Source organism: Pezoporus wallicus, unplaced genomic scaffold (genome assembly GCF_028554395.1).
Source record: "Pezoporus wallicus isolate ANWC-B61680 ecotype Strahan unplaced genomic scaffold, APGP_CSIRO_Pwel_v1 contig_7073, whole genome shotgun sequence".
NCBI lineage: Eukaryota > Metazoa > Chordata > Aves > Psittaciformes > Psittacidae > Pezoporus > Pezoporus wallicus.
Genome location: NW_026641326.1, coordinates 6,711,127 through 6,735,130, shown reverse-complemented (window position 1 = coordinate 6,735,130; position 24,004 = coordinate 6,711,127). Strand labels below are relative to the sequence as shown.

The 24,004-nt window shown below is 40.7% G+C and overlaps 1 protein-coding gene across 9 annotated transcripts in view; it reads right to left on the bottom strand.

The window, feature by feature from the left end:
- Window positions 1-24,004, bottom strand: part of GRM7 (glutamate metabotropic receptor 7) — a 298,007-nt gene that overhangs the window by 87,408 nt on the left and 186,595 nt on the right. For 8 of the 9 annotated variants that reach the window (XM_057422886.1, XM_057422885.1, XM_057422878.1 and 5 more), the window contains 2 exons: window positions 11,654-11,854; window positions 4,659-4,798 (listed from right to left, as the gene is read on the bottom strand). In XM_057422886.1, the coding sequence (XP_057278869.1) occupies window positions 4,659-4,798; window positions 11,654-11,854 (341 nt within the window). The remainder of the gene's footprint in view (window positions 1-4,658; window positions 4,799-11,653; window positions 11,855-24,004) is intronic. The other variant, XM_057422883.1, reaches the window with a different exon arrangement.

The following is a 24,004-nucleotide window of genomic DNA, read 5'->3' as shown; positions in this document are numbered from 1 at the left end:
AATACCCCACAATTCACTTGTTACTAATCACAGAAAGCAGCATGAGTCCATACACAGGAGCCCAGGCAGGTATCTCCAGCCTGCTCACAGCTCTGACACATCCAAATCACGACTAAGCCACTCAAACTGAAAACTTTAAACAAGCTCAGCCCTTTAACAACCCCTAATAGCTAGTCAGTATGAAACAGCAAACAAGGTAGAGGCGGAAGAAAAGGCAAAAACTCTGTCTTTTCGGTCAAATGAAAGTCTGTCACTCACTTCAATGATAGCTATATTGCTTGTCCAAATCCAGCAACAGCCCACTTACTGGGCAGTACTTTTGCATGAATCACATTTTTAACAAAAAATACTAACAGCAATAGCAGCTTTACTTTTCATTCTGCATAACTGTTGGGAATTTCTAAATTTTGCTGTCACTCTAGAGGAAAATTTGAAGGAAGTGGAACATATGTGTGCTCTGTCTCTTTCTCCATCTGTCTGTATCAACTTCCTTCCTAATAACTTCTGAACTTGCTGGCCAGTTTGAAGCATATTTGCTACAGCAAAGATTTCTGAAGTCTGTGTTTCAGGATTAGTAAAACTCAGTGGATAGTTAGCAGAAAGGTCCACCCAACACTGAGCATCTCTCTCACCCTTCTGGTTTGGCCAGCCAATCAGTTAGCATAGGTGTAATTCAAAGACAGGCTGTCACTTGCATGGCAAATGATACAGGGGTGCGGGATGGAGCAGGGAAATTATGGAGACAACTATGGGGAAGGAGTCACAGGGAACATGATGAAGAGTGCTGCTGACATATGAAGAAGATGAATCCTTGGAAAAGTAAGATTCAACAGTTTCACAGGGATTGTTTATTTCTTTGACATTTCAGGGATACTTGCAGGGGTTTGGATGTGAAAACATGATAATAAATCTGGGACCTGCTGAGTTTACTCTGCATACAGAAAGAGAAGCAGTATCAACAAATTTCCCACGAGAACCTGCAGTTCCTCTAGGAGTGATCCATTTGTTTCTCCTTCAGGCACATCAGTTCCTCCAGGAGAGATGCATTTCTGTTTTTGTCAAGCACCTCAAAGCACTAGAAGTTGCACTTACAGAAGCCAGACAGATATCAGAGCTTATCAGCCGGTTCCTTGCCTTCTTCTACAGCCTCCTACTGAGCAACCTCAAAGTGCTTTATATGGCATGCATGTCAAGAAGGGATGTATTGTTATTGGATATATGATGTACATGGGGTAAAACAGACCACGGAGATCTAATTACCTGCCTAAATTTCAAAGTGAAACATAAGGCATGAAGGCAGAAACTGTGTCTCCTGGCCATTCTGCCTTCATGTTTAAGCCACAGCATCATCCTCACTATTTTCTATTGCTTAAACACATGCATTAGAGATCTAGTTATTGCTAAAGGAAACAAACAAAGCAAACAAGAACAACCCCAAACAGCAAGTTACTCATTTGAAAAGTGAAACAACAAAAAAACCAGATGGTATATGACACACCTCCTTTTCCTCATGGTAATTTCCTCCTTTTTCCCATTAGCACTTTTGGCTTTTGAATCGTATTAAAGACAGTCAAAGTAGCTCTCATAATGATGCAACTGCCTTGTAATACATGAGTGTACCCTCAACACTAGCATAGTAAAATACAATCCTGGTTTTAGATGTTAATATTACTGTGGTCAATGGTTTTACGGTCTAATTGCACTAGCTGCATCTTTGTTATTCAACAGGCTCTTGGGGTTGTGATACAGGATTTCAGTAAGGATGCAGCTGGCCAAATTTCTGATCCTTACGTTCAGGACAAAGCATTTCAAATTGCAGGAGGACATGTACTATAAATATTGTACAAGAAATTTGCATGCAGAAGGCTGAAAAGGGGCTGACAGATCTTGACAAGATCTTCATAAGGAGGGAAAGGCAGGGGGTGCTCATCCATGACCTTGTATGGGAGGTGGGTGGGCATTCTGTAATCATAACTTCACTGCAGGGAAAACAAAGCACTGCAACAGTTTTTCACAGAATACTGGCCAAGCCGTTTAAAATAAGACATCTGCTCATTTCATCCTTGTGTAGCAATCTGTGAAATACAGCCAAAATTGTTACTAAATCATGCACTGGGTACTAAGAAAGCTGTGCTAGGCTGCTTGACATCAGGCAAGAAAATGTCATGATCATATTGTCCTCATGTAAAAACTACTTTATGTCCCAGGTTCACTGTAGCAAAAAATCGTAAGATATTTTCCTGGTTATCAACCAAATTCTGATCACAGATACAGAAATGTAAATCCAGGGTGAGTCAACTGCAGTAAAGAAGACTCTTTCAGATACCAATGTCCTAAAGGGACAGCAGAGCCTGGCTCCTGTGCGTATAGGGACCAGACATCTGCCTTTACTTAATACTGCCAGACATAAAAAAGCCAAGGTGATACAAAGATGTGGAAAAGCAATAAGGATTAAGAGAAATATACAGTCTTGGATATTTTGAGAAACAGGTTTGTAAACTCATAGCAACAAAAATAAAACAATCTGATATAGCATATTTTAAGACTTGCAAATATGTTAAGGCTCTCTTCAGCCTATCTACTGACCTATGCAATAGAAAGAGAAACGTGAAAAGAAGTTATTCTGTAATTTTACATGAAAAAACCTGGTAGAGCCACCAAGATTAATGAGACACATGCCCCTCCTACTTCTGCCTCTCACTCCAAAATACTGTGAATGGCAAGGTGACACAGACAGTTGTAGATCAGACCAATGACAGACTGCAGCATTACTTCCAGGGATATAGAATGGCAAAATATTCTTGCTCCTTTGTTGAATGAGAACAGTGGAAAAGAAGAAAACATTTACTCACCTATGATGGTCTTCATCACTTTTCAGCACTTAATTTACCTACCGCATTTGAGATCTGGAGTGTCCCTACCATTAAGGCCTGCATCACAGGGCAGAACAACTTTTCTCATTTGTAACTGAGAAAATCCAGACACACAGGTATAAACAAGACTGCCCAAGATGACAAGTCTCAGAAAACACAGCATTACTTCAGCATTTTCTAAATCAAAATTAGCACTCTCGCCAAACATCCTTTTGTTTCTTCTCTTGTGTTAGTATTAAAGAAATAAGAACTTGGGAAATGTATCCCGAGTGTTATCTTCACGATAAGGACTGAACACAAATTGTAGCCTTTCGTACTTTTTTCCTGGGATGTGTTTAATAGCAGCTATTATTCTGGTTGGTTGTTTTACGGAATCCTTGACTTTGCTAAACTCTGCAATTATCTTTATTATTGTAAGAAAATACAAACAAGAACTATCATAGCAATACTAATCCACCGTGCAAAACTAGGACCATAATGAATAGAAGGGAAGTTAGTAAGAGAACCTCAACTACTGATATAACCCTCTAGCCATAAGGATAAAAAGGTGAGGAAAGTGTGTTTTTCTATATAAACAATACAGCAACAGGAATACAAATCAAGCTTCATTAATTTATCTTTAAATTTTAATGAATCAGGATGTGTAGTTTACATAAAGAGGATTTACTTACTAAAACATTTTTGCTAAAACTACTGTAAATTGCAAGTTAATATTGTTTTCCTTAAATAGAACATCAAAAGTTGAAAAACACTGAAAGAGTGTACAGCAAAATGAGCCAAAATTCTAGCAGAACAAAAATATTGTGGTCAGTCTCAAAGACTGGACCCTTGGAAATCCAAATTATTACTTCATTTCACAAAAGACATAAAAACATTATTTCCAAAGGAAATCCAGCAGCAGAAGTAGGATGATGTTGGGAGAGGTATAACCTTGGGTGGAAGCTTTGACTGAGAGAGGAAAAACCCGCAGCAATTGGCATTTCGTTTCAGAAATAATTTGATTTTATTCAGGCTTTGTTGCTAAAGAGTAGTCAAGCTGAACTGAAAACACTGTCTTTGTGATTTAGTAACAGTCTACAAGGAGTAAAGTAACTGTAAGGTTAAAGAGTCACCACTTCTCCACGAATATGAGGCTCAGTCAACTTGCACGAAGCCAAGCAGGAAGCCTGAACCCAGATCTCCAAAGACATGGTACAGACCATCCTTGTATGGACAAAGACAACACAAGAGTCTCCAGCTTTCTCAGCCACCAGTTACGTTTTCTTTCATCTGGGAAACATCTAAGTGTCTTGAAGGTCTTTGAACACCTGCTCTTACGTGCTTGTGTTTTTTTTAAGCGTCATTATAAAATGGCCATCTCATATGGATATCTTTGCTATGTGCTTAAAAGTAACACCAAAAAAGTGAGTCACTCAAACAACACGTATTAGGAAAGTTTCAGCTTTCCTAAAAGTTGGAAAACTGAAAAGCATCTGCAAATGAAAGCCCATTGGTTTCAAACTGCAAGGCATTATTGCCTCATTTTCCAAGCTGGCAACTAGGGACTTTAGGCACACAAAAGCAATAAAATTTGCATGATCACCTGATGTCTCTATTAGTCTTATGAGCTTTGGTACTCAGGGAACAGAGAAAAGGTTGCAGGACAGAGTAAAAGAAGATAACATACAAAAAACCTCAACACCATTATGCAGCTGTGAAGAAATAGTAAAGCTTCATATTAATTTTGCAGCATTCAGAGACAATATCTGACAACAGAGAGCAAGCAAAGGATAAAACAGGACTCACATTGAGCTGGAGGTCATCTGTCCACTGGCCAACGAGGCGGTAGCCTGGGGTACTGGTGTTGGTGGTGTGGTACTGGAAGATGTCATAGCGCCCTGGGGCATCACCGTTTTTGTTGAACATCACTGGAGTGCCAGCACTGCCTAGGTGAAAGAAACAAGACAAAATCCAACCAACACCAACTCTTTACAACATCTGTTTTATTTAGTCACAATTGAGAGCTTACAGACTGGCAGTGTGTTTCAGGCAAAGGTAATCCATCACCCAGCCATCTAATAAGGGTACTTCAGAACACAGTGGCATCAACCTAGCCCTCTTCCAGAGATTAATTATCACTGCCCAAACATCCCAACTAAAAATAAAACAAAGCAGAACTAAATCAGCCTTACTTCACTCTTGCTTTGCACAAAGCAAGAAATACCAGTAGGCTTTTCTTTCTACCCTCCACCCTCCCTCCTGTCTCTCTTTTCTCAGGGAGTTCTTTAGTGAACATCACTCCTGTGAATGAAGCCTCTAAAGGATACCAAACCCCCACCCCAAAAATATTCCATCTGCTTCTGAGAGATACTGCTGTCAGAAGTCAGCCCGAGTCTAGTGAATCTTGACTAGCATCCAGAAATAGCTTCCTCCTCCACAATATGTTCTTATTCCCATAATCAGCATGCAGTTGGGATGGAAAAGAACAGACTAAGCTATAAGATGACTGATCCTTGTGTACTTCACTATTTAGGTTCTTATGACCCTGACACAGGCTAAGAAGTATCTCAGTCAGGAACAGTTCACGATCAGGTTCCTAAATTAACTTAATTTGCCATATACTAAGGTGACTAACATAAGAAATGAAGCACAGGGCAAGCAACAAGGCAAGGATATCCCCCCAACCCTTCTTTCGTGCCTGGTGCTTAGCAAAGACAATCAGCAGCCTGAAGGTGCACCAGCAATGGGACAGATGACTCCTGATATTCAGGTGAGTTCTCACCAGAACGTCTGTATTTTATTACCATGGCATTAGATAAAAACCCTTTCTTAGATGAGAATTCAAAACAGCGTTGCATTTCCTTAGATCTCTAGGTGAAAATTTCAAGGGTGACATTTATTTCAAGACATATTAAAATAGGTTTCAGTAGGGTAGAGTAATATTGTGTCAAGATTGAAGATTATGACAATACTCCATCATATCTATATTCAAAGCTTCTTTCTCCTGCACAACTTCTTTTTTTTTTTCCCTAAAGCAACAAAAAAATCTCTCCTGTTGTACCATTGAACTTTAAGATTATGGTTTTCTTCATGATTCCCATTCTTTATTGAATTCCAGTGAGTGAAAAGAGATTTGAAGGAGTGAATTAGCATAGTTTCCATTCTAGCCCTGGTAAATTGTTTCCTGCCTATCCCTACAATCCTTTGAGATCAGATAAAAATTCAGTTCAAAGGCTGGTACAGAAAATCTTCCACTGAAATCTCCCCTCACTAGTTCCTTTATGAACGCTAGGCAGATACTTAATTGTCATTACAGATTAATGTAGCCAGAATACATTTAGTGAAAACACTTAGGGTGAATAAGAAGAAATGGCTGTAATTCCTAGGCTTTTCTGGAAAGACAGAACAAATGGTAAAATGGGATTTAGCTAATCACAATTCTTAAAAGGCTATATATTATTAGTTAAGCTTGGTTTTGTCAGAGCTGACAAAAAAGTACAATTCAAAGAGTAGGAGCTCAAGTGAGGCTCCCAAAATGCAGCATAGACATTTGTGGATTCCCCACATCCTGACAAAACCCTGGCATGGACATGAAAGGTCCATGCCTGCACATCAACAGGCAGCCTGAGAGATGATGCCGTCATCATAGCCATGCCAAAGTCAACAGTCTTCCATAGGCTGAGGGGAAGCAGCCAAGAGCATGTCCATAATCACCTTCATGGGCTGACAACAACGTTGCCCAGAACCCTCCTGGCTAAGCCCTGGCCACTCCACCATGTTGCATTGGGTAGAACCAAGCCTCTCCATTCCCTGCCTGGGCACTCAGAGGAGGTTACCCACCTGCCTGCAGACGGTGCTGGTAGGACCCCCATTCCCTACTGGGGCAGGAAGTGGACAACAAGGTTAAGCAGAAGGCCAACATGAAGGATAGGTGCTGTTATGGACCTAAGAGGTCCTAGGGTGACAAAGTAGATCAGGAACCGTCACTCCAAAATGTGCAATTTCTGTGTTTTGCAGGAGCAAGACAGCTTTTTGTAGGTTACAGTTAACTGTTGCTTTGCATAGCTACAGGCAGACAGATTTTAGACACTGACATTTAAAATAATCCTTAAGGTCAGTGGATGCACTTGGATGCTGCAGTGCTGCAAAAAGCAACATGGCACAATACAGCATTGTCTGCTAGGTCACCTCCAGAGACCCTTACAGGCGCAATCCTTTGCGACATTGACCTCCTGCATGGATGTGGATACTTGATAGTCAATAGTAAACACCTGCTGCTGTTTTCAGGTTAAATCACCATTTACACATTAAAATTATACAGAGAAATGCTGTGAAAAGTCTGGGATCTATAGGGAAGACGAGTATCTATAGAAATGCAAAGAACTGATAATCTCGGGTCATAAGTCAAGCACAAGCATCCTATTTTCTGACTTTGAAGTTGGGTTCCCAGCCAAGGATCTGCTTAGTGAGTGCAAGCCTTCCTTAACCTTTGTGTGGGCTTTAGTGCATGCTTTGGAGCTCTTCTTGTATCGTCTGTCTGTAGGGACCTGTCAGTCCTGGTCGAAATTGCTTTAGCATTTCAGTCTCCACTCACAATTCAAGTTCGTTTGTGCACTTATGAAAATAAGAAAAACTCATGTATGAAAACCTCATTATAGAGAAGAAACAACATTTTCAAACATGCTCCTATTTATTATTTGACTTCTTGATCTTCTAATTATTAAAACACATGGTTGTTTAGTTGTTTTTTGATAATTTAGGATTTATTTTCCTTCTATTGGGATTTACAAGGATTTTGCTCAGCCCCAAGAGCACTTCAGAAGCTATTAGCCTCCAGACTGCAGCTTCTTGCTCATTCAGAGGCTATGACAATTTAATTCATCTTCAGTTCCCTAAAAATAAGCTGCCTTCTCACTACACAGACTCAGAGAGTACATGACACCCTTTCACCTGCAGGATGACTTCAAAAACAGACATTACTGACAGAATTTGTAGGATTTCAGTCTCTTAATCACCACAAGATGAGAAATGAATTAACAGGAGAAGGACAGGGTGCTAGACAGGTGTAAATAGCTAAGGTGTTTCTTTACCATTCAGTTCACGTTTACTGCAGTTTGAGGATCTGAAGAGCTCATACGAACAGTATTGTTAGTCTGACACTGACAAAAATACAATCACTTTGCACTTTGAGATTATCAGAATCTCACTGCACTTGAGGTTTTAAGTTTTCCTTACTTTGGGATTTTTTGTTCTCAGTGAAGTGTGATGATATCAAAATGCACACTGAGCTCCTCGCACAAATCCTGTCTCTCTTCATTAAAGCATTGCTTGAGCTCTTTCTGCATGAATGTCATTATACTTTTGCAAGGAAGAAAAGACTCCAAAAGCAGGTACAGACAGGATGATTTTAACTGCACGGTGACAAGGAGGTCTATTACATGCAAAGAGGATCTCAAGCTCATGGGCTCAAGATGCTTGAAAATGGGCTACATTTTTTCTCTGTGACACACACTTTGCGCAAAGCACTCTCACTGCTCTGTTTTCTGGTTTTACTACAAATTTAGACAGAAGTCTCAGAGAACAGGATTTTAAGCATGGACTTTTCAAGTTCTAGCTTCAAAACCCCTGGAAGTGTTCAAAGCCAGGTTGAATGGAGTTTCAAGCAACTTGGTCTAGTGGAAGGTATCCCTGCCCAAAGCATAGGGATTGGAACTGCATGATCTTTTAAGTCCCCTTCCAACCCAAACAATGCTATGATTCTATGATTTTTATGTTTTCAGAAATGTGAATGTCAGGAAGACCCAGGGCTTATTGATCTGGTTCCACTCCTAGGTGGCTTGTCCTTGCACAGCAGCCTGCAGGGAGGAGCACACTCCTCTGACCCTGCTCTCCCAGCCATGACATGATGGCCAAGGAACATACAAGCACCGTGTTCCAGGAGCTCACAGATTTTATCAACAGGAATACACTACTCAGACCAGCCAAAGCCTCTCTCACTGCTTCTTCCATTGCTTCATCCTCTGCACTTTTCAGGCTGGCCTAATCCTTTTGGTAAGTTTTGATGGCTCCTTATCCTGGGCCAGTAGTAAGACCAAGCTAATCCACAGCAATGCTGGGAATTTACTTTTACAAAGTACCAAGAAGAAACTGGTTTCAAAGCATCTTTCCATACCCCGAGGAACAAGCCCAAAGAGGGCTACAGCTGAACACAGAGCCCGGGTGTAGAAACACATGTGCACTTATGCACTATGAATGTCACAAGAAAAAGCTAAACTCTGCCCCTGGATAATCAACTGTAAAATAAATTGGTTCCTTCCCCATGGAAAATGCCAACACCCAGATAGCCAAGTGAAGTTAAAAAGGTTTAAAACTATCCCAGTTTTGCCACCATTCTCCTTCCCGTGCTAAAAAACAAATGACTACTTCAGTCCCTATGCTGGACATGAATTACACATATAGAAGCAATAAAAAACACCATATGGCCATGTAAATAAATCACAAATGGAGGGAAAAAATAATCTTTTAAAAGCCTGATTGAGGAAACTCAAATAAGGAAACCGTAGCTGGTGCAAGCCCCTTCCTGGACCTGGACATTAGGCAGCATTAGCTGGACATCCAGTTTCTCATAAATAATTTCTCAGCTCTATTAGAATGATCAGATGACCATTCAGTGTCATTATAGGCAAGAACTGTCAAGATGACCATGTGTAAGCTGCTTGTCAGTACTAACGTGGCCCAAGTGCAATACTGTACATGAATGCTGTACATTTACAGGAGCTTTGTCATTTATAATTAACCTTCCAAAATGAGGAAAGTAGAACTCCAGAACTCCCTCCCTCAGATCATCCATCTCAAAATTTGCTCCTGGCTGTAGTTAACACCTTACTTCACCTTTCTTTACTTCAAGGAAAGAAATTAAAATCTCCTCATATTCACCTTGTTGTTCATAAGATGATTTATACAGGAAAGTAAAATATCCTTGGCACAAATTACCAAGCTTGACCATGAGACACCAGCTGTGTTCCTGCCTTTAAATCTCTCAGGTCCTATTGGCTATGTGTGGGTTTTTTTAAGTTTATTAATAAAAATGTTTATTAGCAGATAGCTGTAGGCAACGCTTCACTGTGCTGCCAGAGGAGAACGTGAAGCTTATGCAAACCTCTTCCCAGGCAACGACAGCCCTGGCTGCCTCACCCAGTTCAGAAGGATGTTTTTTTCAGGAGTTTCCTAAATCTGTTCTAAATATGGATTTGGATGTCTAACTTCTGGCTCCTGGTTAAATCTCAGATCTCAGTCTTACACAGAGCTAAGGTTAGAGAAGACCTCCTGGTAAGTACATCCACAAGGTTTATGAAGGAGCAATAGCACTAAGTTGCTGGAAGCAATCTGCTCGGGTGCCTCTGGGCTGACTGCAGGTAAATATTTGTTACCTGAAACAACATTCATATTATGAAACAATTGTCCTGGGTTCAGCAGTAGCAGTCATGTTTCTCCTTCGTGGGTAGTTGGTGCAGTGCTGTGTTTTGACTTCCAGCCTGGCACCAGGGCTGGTGATACCGATGTTTTCGGTTGCTGCTAAGTGATGTTTACCCTGACCAAGGACTTTGTGAGGCTCACGCTCTGCCAGGGAGGAGGGGAAGCCGTGAGGAAGCAGAGACGGGGCGCCTGACCCAGGCTAGCCAGGGAGGTATTCCATACCACAGCACGTCATGCCCGGGGTGGGGGGTAACTGGGAGTTACCCGGAAGGACACGGGCTTCCGGGTGGGACTTGTTTTCTTGGCCGGTGGTGTCGTATTCTCTTCCCTTGTTATTTTCCCTTATCATTGTTGCCGTTGGTGGTAGCGGTGGTGATTTGTGTTGTACATTGGTTGCTGGACTGTTCTTGTCTCAACCCATGGGAGTTGCACTCTTTCGATCCTCCTCCCCGTTCCTCCGGGAGCGGGGAAGGGGAGAGCCCCGGGGGAGGGGGGGGGGGGCGGGCTGCAGCTGCTGTCAGCCCGGCACCACTCACTGGTGAACAAGCTGTCTGGCTAGGGTTTAAACCACGACAACAATATATAGTATGAAACCAAAAAATTACAGTAAAACATATAAAGGCATGAAAGTTGTGCTAATATTTAGGCCTTATTTATACAGTGCAGTGTAGGGAAAATACATGAAAGCCAGTTGTACTGTCTGAAACAGTGGGTTGGTATTGCAACCATCACCGCCACCCTTGGGAAGCACAGGTGGATAAGTGATAAGAAGACAAAAAGATAAAGTGCTCCCACCTTCATTCCCAGGATGCTTCGTCTCCTCTGAAGTCTTACTAGAGGAAGGAATGTTGAAGTAACTATTCTAAATCACACAGGGTCTGGCTCTGCAAGAGGACCTGGCCCTTTAAACTGTCCTCTCCCACCTCTTGAGCATGCAGTTAAGCTAGGTTCATCCTCGTAGTTTTCTCTAGGTACAAAACCAACATGAATTAAGCGAAAAAAAGATGTGTGATGCTAACAGACTTCTAGGGCTTCAACAGGCTTACTTAGTCAGAGACAAGCTTAGGCTTTTACCCAGTTACTTTTCCCACAGGAAATCAGTCTTCTGGAAGGTATCCTAAAATAGCAGCAGCAATTTCTGTCTTTGGGCAGTAGTAACCTGTTTGCCTTAGCCAAAACATGAAAACACACGGTCTTCTGCCACAAACTAGCATAACAATGAAAAAATCTTGATCTGCACCGAATGAAAAACTGTATAAAGTGAAATTAAGTGGAAAAAAAGTCACATGGGTCAACGTGCTACTGAAGCAGTGGGCTCTGCTCACCGTTGAAGTTAACACTGCGGATGTACTTGAGCAGCTTTTTGCCTCCTGCATGCTCCATCTCAGGGCAGACCCCAGGGTAGTCAGCACAGAGGTCCTTGTTCATGTGGTGCAGAGCGTGTGCCATGGCATACACAGCATCGATCACGAACTGGACCTTCCCCTCCTGCTCATAGTGGGAATCTTTGCCAATTCTCTCCTGTCCTGCATGTTAGAAACAAACACACACACACAGAAGGACAGTAAGGAACAGTGATTTCCTGATATCAAATACAAATGAATCCTCCTAGAGCACACTTAAAGAACTGAATGCTTTAATCAATATCAAAAAAATTAAGTTATGGTTTTACTAATTGAAACAGAACCAAGCCTTTTGTGATAGTAGGATAATTAACATTTCTTGCAAGTTATTCTACTGTGGTCCAAAGAAACAAATCCTACCATAATCACAACCTTGAAACTAACCTACAGGGACTATCTTAAAGAGAGAAAACACCAGACTCTGTGTGCTCCCAAAGTATATCTTTGAAAGAAGAAGGCATTTAAAATAAAGCACAGCTGGTATTTAAAGTCTGATGTTTTGTTCTGCTGCAAATCCCATAATTGAAAGACAGCCAGATTGAGGGAAGAAAGAATCACTTCAGAGCTGCAACCGAAGGGGTGCTCCAGAGAACTGAGTGAAACATGCCTGCTATTAACGCCACCTCGGGTAGCTCAGTCTGTTTGCATTAACTACGCACCCCTCCTCTTTCCAACCTACAGAGACTGAAATGCCCTTCAGAATCCACTGATTGCCTTTAAAATATTTTAGCAGGCAAGAACTCAAGGAATCCAAATGCTTAATGTCATTCCAACTGCAACAGGGGAAAAGCAGTGGTTTTAGAGTCATTCCTTGATTGCTGCAGCACCCAGCATGTTCGAAACTACAAACCCTCTGCCTCAGAGATCTTCCTATCCAACAGGCCAAGGCATAAGAAAAAGTTTGAGAGAAAGGAAGCATATTTGCATATGGAAACTTGGAACACAGAAATTAAGCCACAAAGGGCCAAAAGAACTCAATTGCAGTGACAAAAAAAGTATTTCAGGTGTTTGGCTCATGCCTTAACCATTCTCTCCCTCTCAGACTTGATATGGATATGTAATATAACTGTAAAACCAGGGAAGAAGGTGGTCTTCTTGTTTTTATGGTTGTGTGAACTGCAACTAAGCAAACCAAACGGTATATTCAGAGCCTGAAGAAGGCACAACAGAGAATCGGGAATCTCTGATTTTTATTTTTTTTTTTATGGCATTGTCCACTCACTTCTTGTTTTACCTTGTCCAAGTAACACCTGCATGATTCAATCTGTCCAGCTGAAAGATGTGTGATTATACTTCCCCACCTCACCAGGGTTTTGTGAAACATAATTACTGCTTGTGAAGTGTTCTGAGCTGCATTGATGAAAGCAGCAGAAGTGCAATCTATTCTTTTCCAAGGGTGGCCACACTCCACTTGTTTTACCTACAGCATCACACTTATTTCTAACCTCACATAGGGCTTGATCACCTTCCTGCAGTACCTGCAAGTCTGCCTACTGCCAGGAGCTATGAGAAACCAGCGCTTGCAACTATTTGAGAGACATCCAATCAAAGTAAATGTTCAGTTGGAGGACACAAGAGGGAGAAATTTCTTTGTTAACATCCTTAATTAGAAATAGGGATGAGTGAATTTAAATTAGCTGATTGATACCAATAAGAAAAGGAAATCAGGTTTTTAATGAATGTGAGAACTAATGGTTTTTAACAGAAGCAAAAAGTCCATTTTTCTGTTGCTGCTCAGCTAAAATGTTTGTACCAGCTCGGGAGACAAAGGCAGTTCCCCCCAGACAATCCTTTTTTTCTCTTGAGTGGAGAGGAAGTAGACCAAAACTACAAAAAAGCACACAGAAATCGCCACCTTGTAACAGAAATTCTATCAGCACAAATAATGTCTACATATCCATAAAAATCATTGAAGATAAGGAAAGATGTTAATCCCCTTATATGAACATCTTTAATGATTCAAATTTTTCCTCCTTCTTTGGTTACCTCTGTAATTACCAAACTGCACCTTTGATGTCTAATCCACTCAACCTGCATACCATGTTTGAGAGACCCATTACCACACCCCCTCAATTTTAAATCTCAGCTACACTGGAAACATTGAAATCCTGCAAATAATTCAGCAGTGTAAGACAGCTTCCAGACTGTGAAGATCCACATACTGTCCTTTTCATTATTTCACTCCCCTCTCATTGATTGCAGAACTTACTACATTTCCAGGCCCTGACAAGGAAAATGCTTTTAAGTGGTTTCAGCTCAGCTAAATAACCAAATTAGCAATGCAACAGAAACGTATGCCAACGGAAGTGAATCTGGGATTGAAATGCTGCACACAAACAATACTGATTAGGCATATTAAGTTCCAGAAGCATGGCTGGCCAAATGCACAGCAGGAAAAAAAAACCCTTTAGCAGTGAAATATCTGTGAAAGGAACCTGAGCAAAATCCACTTTAAAAAGCCCTGAAGAGCAACATTAGCAGTGTCCCAGTATGAAAATAATAAAGATTTGAAAAACTCAATGGAATTTCCAGTAAAAAGAATGCTTTCCTGTACTAGAACCAGCCACTTAGTTGAGTTTATTATCAAGAATTTGTGCAAAATAAATCCAGATATATTGTCAATTCTAACTGCCCTCCCAGAAAACATACAGGAACTTATACAATTAGATCAACAGCTTGCTATCCTTCATCTAGAACATAGGTTACCTTTTAAAGTGGCTTTATTGCAATTAAAAATTTAGTCCAAATTTGAACTAGAAAAGAACCTGCAAAGCAATTCCCACATTTTATATATGTCAAAAAGCCTCCAGGCTTCAACACTAAAAAAAAACAAAATTAAAATATCCAGTTGAACAGTGCTCCTTCTAGTTTATATCAAACTACCACCATATTAATCCAATGAGCAGCAAATCAGGCCCAAAGTCTGTTCTCAGACAGGAATAAACCTAGGTGATGGGCACAATTTTATTTCCAACTTCAATGGTACTGTGACAATTTTTTCCCCCTCCTTGGTTTAGCTGAAGAAACCAACCAGAAAATTTTACCACATGCTTCAGGACTAGCTCCTGCATATATGCCTGTAGAGAAATTCAGTTATTAATTATACCTGGAATAAAAAACCCAGAAGTCATTAGCTTCTTACAGCTAAACATAGCAATCCCAGTGCTGGGTATGCCTCCTAGCAAAGAGGTAGTCTTGAACCCCCAGCCCAGTCTTGTTAGAACACTGTGGACATCTCAAAGAAGCAAAACTTGGTGCAAGAGAAAGGATGAACTCAGGTGTTGGGTGCAGCAAGAAACCATGCACCCTCCATGCTCTCAGAAGACACCAAAAGCACAGAAGGCAAACATAAACCCCATTTGCACTATGATATGGGAATCTTCTGCTCCTCTTACATGCCCTGTTCTTTATAGGTTGCCTTTTTATCTTTTTCTTTTTAACTCTCCATAACTTGGTGATCTCAGGAGTCATGCGACAACATTATTTTCTTCAGCAATGAAGTAGCTGACACCTGAGACATATACACACAAAGCGATTTCATGAGAATGCACTTCTGCTCCATGGAATTGAAATGGAGTACCTTGGGATGTCAGGAGAAGGATGAAACACAAAGGCAATTTATTGACATGAGCAGTTTTTGCTTCCAAAAGATCTATTTGAAGGTGATGACAAATAATTTAACCTCACTTGTTACTAGAGTTTCAAGTGCCCATCATTATGATTCTTACAAGACTGAGCAGTTAGGTCTCTTGCTTCAGGCAAATCTTCACAAGAGAAAAATACTGCAACAAAGAGGAAAAAAAAAAACAAACCCCAAACCCAGAGTAGTGACAATACAGAAAGAAAGAGGTCCTCTTGTACTATCTCCTTCAGATGACAGAAATTAAATGCAAGTTTAAGTACTCTTGGTCACCCTTTCTGCATCTCCACAAGGGTGACGCTTAACACCTCCTTGTATGGAGAAGGAGCTGACAAAACAGTTTTTCATACTGCATTTTCTCAACATCTCCCCTTCAGCTGATTGTTCTGGGCTCATCATTGATCATAATGTACGGAATGTGATACGATGTATACATAGTATTGCAAGGACAATTTTTATCACATATAATTGATACAGATAGATATCAAAACCCCACTTCTTTGGTGCTTACATTAGCTGAATTCAGACATTGGTTCAGTTTCTGAAGGATTAAACACATTTTCAAAAGAACTTACATAGCTGTGCTGCTAAGAACCCAGTGGTAGTCGTCATTAGCAAGAGATTTAATTTAAAGATTGTGGAATGCTCAAAGTCTCAAACAAGCAGCTATTATTTGCACAAGTTAGAATTCAGCAGCTGGTTAAGTGCTGACAGAAAAATGCATACTCTTCATCCATCTCCGGCATATTTAAGCATCATTAGAAGCCTGATGCTTGTGAGCAAAGAGACATCCATGAAGCAACAGCTACAATTATTAGTCTGTAACTGTGCAAGTGCCTATACATGCTATTTCATAATGATACTGAAGCTTCCTCCAGCTACACACAGAATGCTCAGCCTCTGCAGCTGCAATGGCTGTACTTGTGGTACTCCAGAAACATGCACAAGAGCAGAAAAGAAATGGATCCATCTTTAATAGACAAGTACCTATATCCAGGGCTCTCCAGAATAAGATCAGAGCTATTACTCCTTGGATATTCACTCATGATATAGACATTACTTTACATACAAGGAGGTGTAAAGTCTGAAAGCTTCTCCAAATAAGCTCGCTATTTGAAAGTAGCTGAGTACTACAGCTTGAGAAAAACTAACAATATGCTAGAGTAAATATTGTAATTTAAATAAGTAGAGCATGACAATCAGCCCTCTTTGCAATATAATCCATGTATTGTCATTTTACAAAGAAATGCAAGATTCAATAACACAGCTATGTAGTTACAGTCATCTATCCAGCCCATCCTAATTCAGAAGATCTCATTATAGACACAAGCCATTATCTTAAACCCCTCAATCCCGTCCTCGTGGATTTTCTTCAGGAAAACAAATGAACTTTCAAGTTTCTACTGCTAACCACACAAGAACATCCTTCTGTGGTAGGACAAAATTTCTGCCTTACTTCTAATGGCTAAAGAGAAATCTTGCTTAATCTCCTTTGCAACCTGCTGTGTCAGCACAGCTCTACAGCCTTCTGTGACTCTGATGAAGAGAGATAAATTCATATTGCGCAACAAATTTGGAAGTCAGGCCAACTGTTCTATGGCAGTGACAAGCTAGGCAGTCTTTTTTAACTAGAAAAGCTTTTTTTAAAAAAGTTAATATACACTTGACCCACAGTCAGACATCTGCAGCAGCAGATATACAGAGATTCAGCTGTACTTAGTGACTATCACTGAAACCCTCAGAAAGCAGACAGAGTCAGCTTTAAGCTCAATACACTAACACTCTCCAATCAAACTTAGGAAACCAGGCTCTCACAATGCCTTACACTGTATTTGTCATTTAGAAGGACAACAAAAAAAATATCCCTGTACTGTAACTAGTTTTCATTAACACGTATTTCAGTAACAACCAAAATGAGCATAGTGCTCATTTGCACAGTGCTTATGAAAGTCCTACCGAAAATTTGTTATTCCAATACCACAAATATCAATATTACATCATAATGATGGTGATAATAATAACAATGATAATTCTTCAGCAGTTTACAGAAAGTTTGCAGGGATGCATTGAGTTTTGTGACACTACATCCACTTCTATCTGTCAGACAATGATTTTTTTTCCTCAATTACACTGATTCAAGCCACTGTAACAGTTTCTGTTCTCAGGTATGCATGTGTACACCAGAGTAGATTTTAGACTAGAAAACTGACCTAAGTTTCTTACCTGAGATGTCTTCTGTGCATTCAACATTCTTATTAAATCATGCAATAGGTCTCAACTATATTCCAGTGCTGAAGTACTACACTCATAAATAAAAAAATCAGCACCAGCATAGCCAGCACCAATGTAACTAACTCACAGACACTTTACAGCTTTATATTGCTAACCTGTAAATAAAGCAAGCTTCCTGTAGCAATAACTGCTGGTGAAGATGGTGATCAAGAAAAAGTGAAGAAAAAGCACTTTTTAAAGATTAGAAAGCTAAATTGGAGCTATCTTTGTATTTTAGCACTTGGATGAAAATGCAGTTTGCAGATAGAGGAATAGGTATGCAAATAGCAAGACGACAGTCATTTAAATCATGGGGATTTGTGGCAATTCACCTTGGCAATCTAGAAATCTAAGCAATTTTAAGAAATGTATTTCTGAAAGATAAAAGAGTTTAGAAACACATAAAACTTAAGAATAAACTCTTCAAGGCTGGTTTAATGAACTGACCCTTGCACGATTCTTTCAGGAATTTCAGGTGTACATATATTTTGACGTACTATGACGTTAAATGAGATTCACTTTTTGAAATCAAAGCATAACAGTCATTAAACTGCAATGTGTACTTGGAAAATTTGATATTATACGAAAAAATATTTTGCTTAGAAAGAGTTACACATAAGCAGTCAACTTGCAAGCTAGTGCTTAACATGGCTTACTCACACCTAAACTTGTGCATATCACTTCAGACAAAAAAGTTGACTTTTGTTTTTCTCATGGGTGTTAGCATTGGGATGCATTGACAGTCTGAAGATTGTTGAAGTATTTACAAAATAAGATGCAATGCAACCTAGTAAAAAAATAGAGAACTGAAATCCTGGATTTCAAATATAAGTCAAAACTATGTATGTAAGTTAAAACTAAGATATATGGTTCGCTAACCATACATCTACATGAAAATCTTGGCATCTCCAAGCTGTGGCTACAGCTGTGTTGGCTCAGAAAAGTTAAAGGAGTCACCCAAAGGTGAGCTGGACTTGGTAACAAGCAGTTTATTGGAGAGCATACTGCTTCATTCAGATGTACCTTGAATTTGTTTCCCCCTTTAAACATTGTAATTTGAGAAGAAGCCTGTCTATAACCAAGATCACACACTACTGGAAAGACAATCATCACCACAAAGAGGAAAAGGCAGAAGCTGTGAATGGAAACGTTACAAAAACCTAGATCAACCACTCCCTAGCAAGGAAACATCATGTAGGTGTCCTGAGAAAGAAGTGGGGAGGAAGAGTCAGGCTATACTAGCAAAGATGGAAAACAATTATCCAGGCCACTTATTTACCTGCATCAGAGCACAGGATGTAATTGAAAAGATAAATTTCCCCTCCTGGTCTGCCCTTTAACCTTATTCATAGCTTGCAGGGCAAGCAAAAGAAGATAAATTTTAGTCTTTATCCTTTCTGCACTGAAATAATATATACCTTCGCACACACACATGAACATACATTTTGTTCCATACCTTGGAGCCTGGAGGAGAAACTGCCCAGAGCAATCTCTGTAACAACAGCTAACTGAAAGGTTTTTTTTGCTCATGCCTATGTCATCAATCACACACGATAAAATCCTGAGCAAAAATCCACCCTGAGATACAGGCATGCAAATCCTGCTGTGTCCAGGGAAAGCTGGGAAAGGTGAAAGGTATCCAAGGCCAGTATTTGTCCTACAGGAAATTGCTTTACAATTTTTATACAGGATTGATGACAACCAGCTTTACTTAAAATATTTCTGTATTTCAGTTCCTTGACTAACCACTCCTTAGGACTACAGTACAGTTTAGGACTACTGCCTAGGCAGGACTGCTTACAGATAATGACAATAGGTGTTAACAAAAGGACTTGGTCAAGTAGAAAGACCTACTATCACTGGCCAAGATTTGGGGGAAGAAAGGAGAGGGAATGATGGGGGAAAAAATAAAATAGTAAAAGGGATAAGAGCGATAGCAACAAAGTATGGACCTCCGCAGTCTTGGCTGTTCAACCACAGAGCTTACAAATCAGTCAGCTTGTCTTTGTGTTACACATGGAATAAGATTCCCCCACCTTTATGTAGCTGCAGAAAAAATCACCCTGATGCACAGAAAATTGCCTGCTGACTAAAGGGAGCTGACCAAACTGCTCAGCCCTGTGTAGCCTTGGGAAGGCAATTCAAGGCAGGCTCATCGTGTTCAGCACACCTGCAACAATGGACAGAATGTTTTCTCAAGTTGCAGATTCTTGGACAAAAGAAAAATGTACTGTGGATGGTTTGGATCCTCCTAAACCTGCTTCTTATGAATTTCTGAAGACCTGAAGAATTCTGAACTGAACTGAAGAATTCTGAAGAATATTTGTTGTAGGACCCAGATCCAGTGATATCCACAACCCTTACCATGAATAGGAAGAGGGTGCTAAGAAGAGCTGGGAGCAACCAGCAACGCAACTCTGCTCTGTTCCCTGCAAACACCAGCAGTGTTCTAATGAAGCTTTGGTTTCACCTTTGCATTCTAGCAACAGCAAACATTTGTTTGTATAAACCTGACATCCTGAACCTTAAGCAGTGCCGGAGATGGAGCACCGTCGGCATTCACAGCCCATGACACCATCAGTGGGAATCAGTCCAAACTTAGCCCCTGTCCCTGACACAATTTTTAGGGCACTGTGAACAGTTAAGGGCTTCTGACACCCTCAAGTCCAATATATATTCATCCCAAAGAAGACCATGAAGCTGCTCTCATAAAAAGTGAATCGCACACCATGGCTCTTGGCATTTGTTTCAAAAATGCTTTAGATGTTGGCCACCTGCCAGTAAGTTGCTTGAAACATCTCGGGCAATTTATTTTTTCCCTGAGATGAGGAATTTTGATAGCCTTTTGAGAACTATTTTCCTTTCCATAGTAAATTGCACTTTGCTAACTTATTTGTGCACTAGATCACTATTTGTAGTCAAATTATAAATAATAATTGGATATCCTCCGGCTCTGCTATTTGCTACATCTTTTGTTTCTCATTATTTGTCTTCCCCCAACATATGGCTTCACAGAACAAGCCATCTCGACTGATGGTAAAATAAAGATAGAATACTGCTACTAGCTTCCTTATCCTCAAAAAAAAAACCCCAACCCCCCAAAAAGCAACCCCAAAACCTACCAAATCCCAGCTTTCGGTATAATTTTAAACCAAACTACAGGTAATAAAGTGGGTTTCCAAAATTTTCTGTCTTCTCCCATCCCTATTTTCCATGGACATGAAACACAGTACATTGCCACACTGAGGGTAACATGCCAGGTGTCCTGGGTTCAGCAGTACCAGTCATTTTTCACCTTCTTAGTAGCTGGCACACTGCTGTGCTTTTGACTTTCAGCCTGGGAACAGCGCTGATAACACCGATGTTTTTTGTTGCTGTTCAGTAATATTTACTCTGAAGAAGGACTTTCTGAGTCTCATGCTCTGCCAGGAGGAAGCAGAGACAGGACACCTGACCCAAACTAACCAAAGAGGTATTCCATACCACAGCACGTCATGCCCAGTGTATAAGCTGGGGGCAGTTACCTGGAAGGGCGAGTTCACTGCTGGGGTCGGGCTGGGTATCGGTTGGTGGGTGGTGAGCGCTTGTATTCTCTTCCCTTGTTATTTCCCTTATCATTATTATTGGTGGCAGCAGCAGTGGTTTGTGCTTTACCTTAGTCACTGGACTGTTCTTATCTCAACCCATGGGAGTTACATTCTTTCAATTCTCCTCCCCATCCCTCTGGGAGTGGGGGGTAAGCAAGGGCGGGGAGTGAGCGAAGGCTGCCTGGCTGAACTGACAGGCTGGGCTCAAACCACGACACCAGGTACCCAGAGTTGGGCTTCCATCGTTTTGGGTATATTGATATATTTCTCAGACACATTTTTTATTTTGAGAAAACCTGGACCAAGTGCAGCTCTCAACACTTTGTATTGCTTCTTCCCCTTCAAAGGGTAAATCCCCTTATAGAAAAGGCATTTACAGGAAATTCTGTCAGACATATGGTAAATGCCACACAACTTTACTGTAAAGTGTAAACATCTAACTATTCCTTTTCTACTTTAACCTTTTTCATTACTAAATGGAAATCTGTTCCCTTCTTTCCTCAGTAAACAACAGTTTTATCCAAAGCAGGCTGATAAGCAAGTCATTTATTGATCTTACGCAAAGTCTCTGATACACATTGGCACGAGGTATTCTCTCCTCAGCTTCAGAAGCAAGTGTGTGTGGATATACACACATTCAAATTGCTGCCTTTTTAATTATTATTACTTTTACCCAAGACACCTGGGTCTTTCAATCCTTCCTTGTAACATTGTCAGATAGAAAGTCCTTAAAGTAGCCTTTCATAATTGATGCTCCTTGACATTTGACAGGGATTTGGCCCCTGAGCCACTAAATCTTCGCCCAGTAAAATCCTGCTGATGAAGCAAGCCCCGTCCCAGGATCACCCACCTCCAAGGCCTCCTTCTCTTCCTCTAGCCTTCCATGAGGACCCAACACAGGCCAGGGCTCAGAGATGCCCCAGGATGGGCAGGTTTAGGAGTTTCCTCTGTGTGTAGCATGGCATGTGAATTTGCTCACAACAAGACTGGGGGAGATGCTGCTCACTGCACAATGACCAAAAAGATTCAGAGTCCTGATACTGAGCCTGCCTACACACTGCCAGGGAAGTTGAATCTGGATCCTTTGAGGCATTTTCTCTTGTTCCAATTTAAATTCTAAACACAACTGTCCCACTTCTATGAAGCCTTTTGCTAAACTTCTGTCACTTCATCTTGCAGGCAGTATTCTCACAGCATTTACCCTAGAGCAAGTCATTGTCTGAGCCATCATCGGGGCTGTGCCTTTAGACTGGTTACGCTTGCAGGTAATTAGAAAAGCTCTCTGAGTAATCTACATTCTGATAAATGACATCCAAGGTGACATCACCCTCATATCACTTCATTAAGTCTCCTTGAGTGTAAAGCTATCTGAATTAAAAGCTATGTTTAATAAGGGAAACTAGTCAAGTGTTGTAATTTCCTCTGCAGGTAGTGGTACCTGCCATTAAAATGCAGGCACTCAGGGTATAGCAGATGCCTCTGTGTATTCCAAGTGCTTGTATTTCTCTCTGGCATCCGCCTCTTTCTGCCAGAGGTGGATGCAGGTGATTCTGATGGCACAGTCAATATTCCATACCGTCAGGTGGAGACATTCCTGTTGGAGGCAGGAGCACCTATGCTGATGACTGTTGTTAGCAGAGAGACCTGCAGGCACACTGTGGTTGTCTGCACAGAGGCGGCACAGTATGATATTATTAAATAGTCAGCACTGTACATTTGATGTTAATAACCACTTTGAAACTTGTCAACATCCTGGTTCATGAGGATATATACACAAAAAGCTTGTTTTATCATCTGTTAATTCCATATCCCCAAATCTCATGGCACTGGTAATGTTATTACAATATGGTTTTGTACAGGAAAGTATTTTCAGTTGAGCTCACAAAGCCCAGATCCCACCTCTGCATGTAACGTAATGTGGGCAGAGCATTCAGCATGGATTCCTTTGCAAAATCACAGCTATGAAACAGAGTGCTGTTTTCTTCTGCAAAGATAGTTGTTTTATTCTGTTAATCCTTTCCTGGAAAAGAACATTTTTCCCCAGCTAGGGAAAATTTTTATGCTTAAATAAACACAAATGTCATTAAGGCAAAAGTTGTGCATGTAGAGATATTTCAGAAAGTTGTAATACAAAAAGGTAAGGTGCCTGCAGGGTCCTTCTTGGAGAAGCTTCTCTTCATGGTCGCAGTCTGTGTTCCATGAACACTGAGCTCCCTGCTATGTGCAAGCAGATTAATTTAGAGTAGGAGCTCCCACACCTCACGCCGGTGCTCAGGAGCTCGACTGCTGCAGGAACCGATGGCCTGTAGCCTACTACCTTGCTTCATTACAAATTACTAATCAAATTTTAAAATAATGATGATGAACCTTCATAATATTATTACATCAGTGAGACATTACAACTCTCATGCTAGCAATATAATTCAAAGCTAATGCTTTTTCTGATGCACAATTTACTTCAGTTTGTAGAAGAGGGAAGGAAGATGTCAGGGCATGTCATTTGGTACAATATCGAGCTATAATGCGGCATTTCAGTTCAATAGGGTAAGTTAGCCAATGAAAACAACTGTTTCTGCTGAGGCTTTGCTGAGGGAAGCAGAACGCCATTTTATGCTCACATCAGAAAGCATAGGCTGTGAGCAACTGTAATAAAATAATGGCATAAACAATAAGGGTGAGAACACACTTTTAGAAATTATCCCAAAGATCTTGTAGCAATTTTTAGTTCAGTTCCAGCCTTTGGGGGAGATTCCAAATGCCAAATTTAACAGCAGT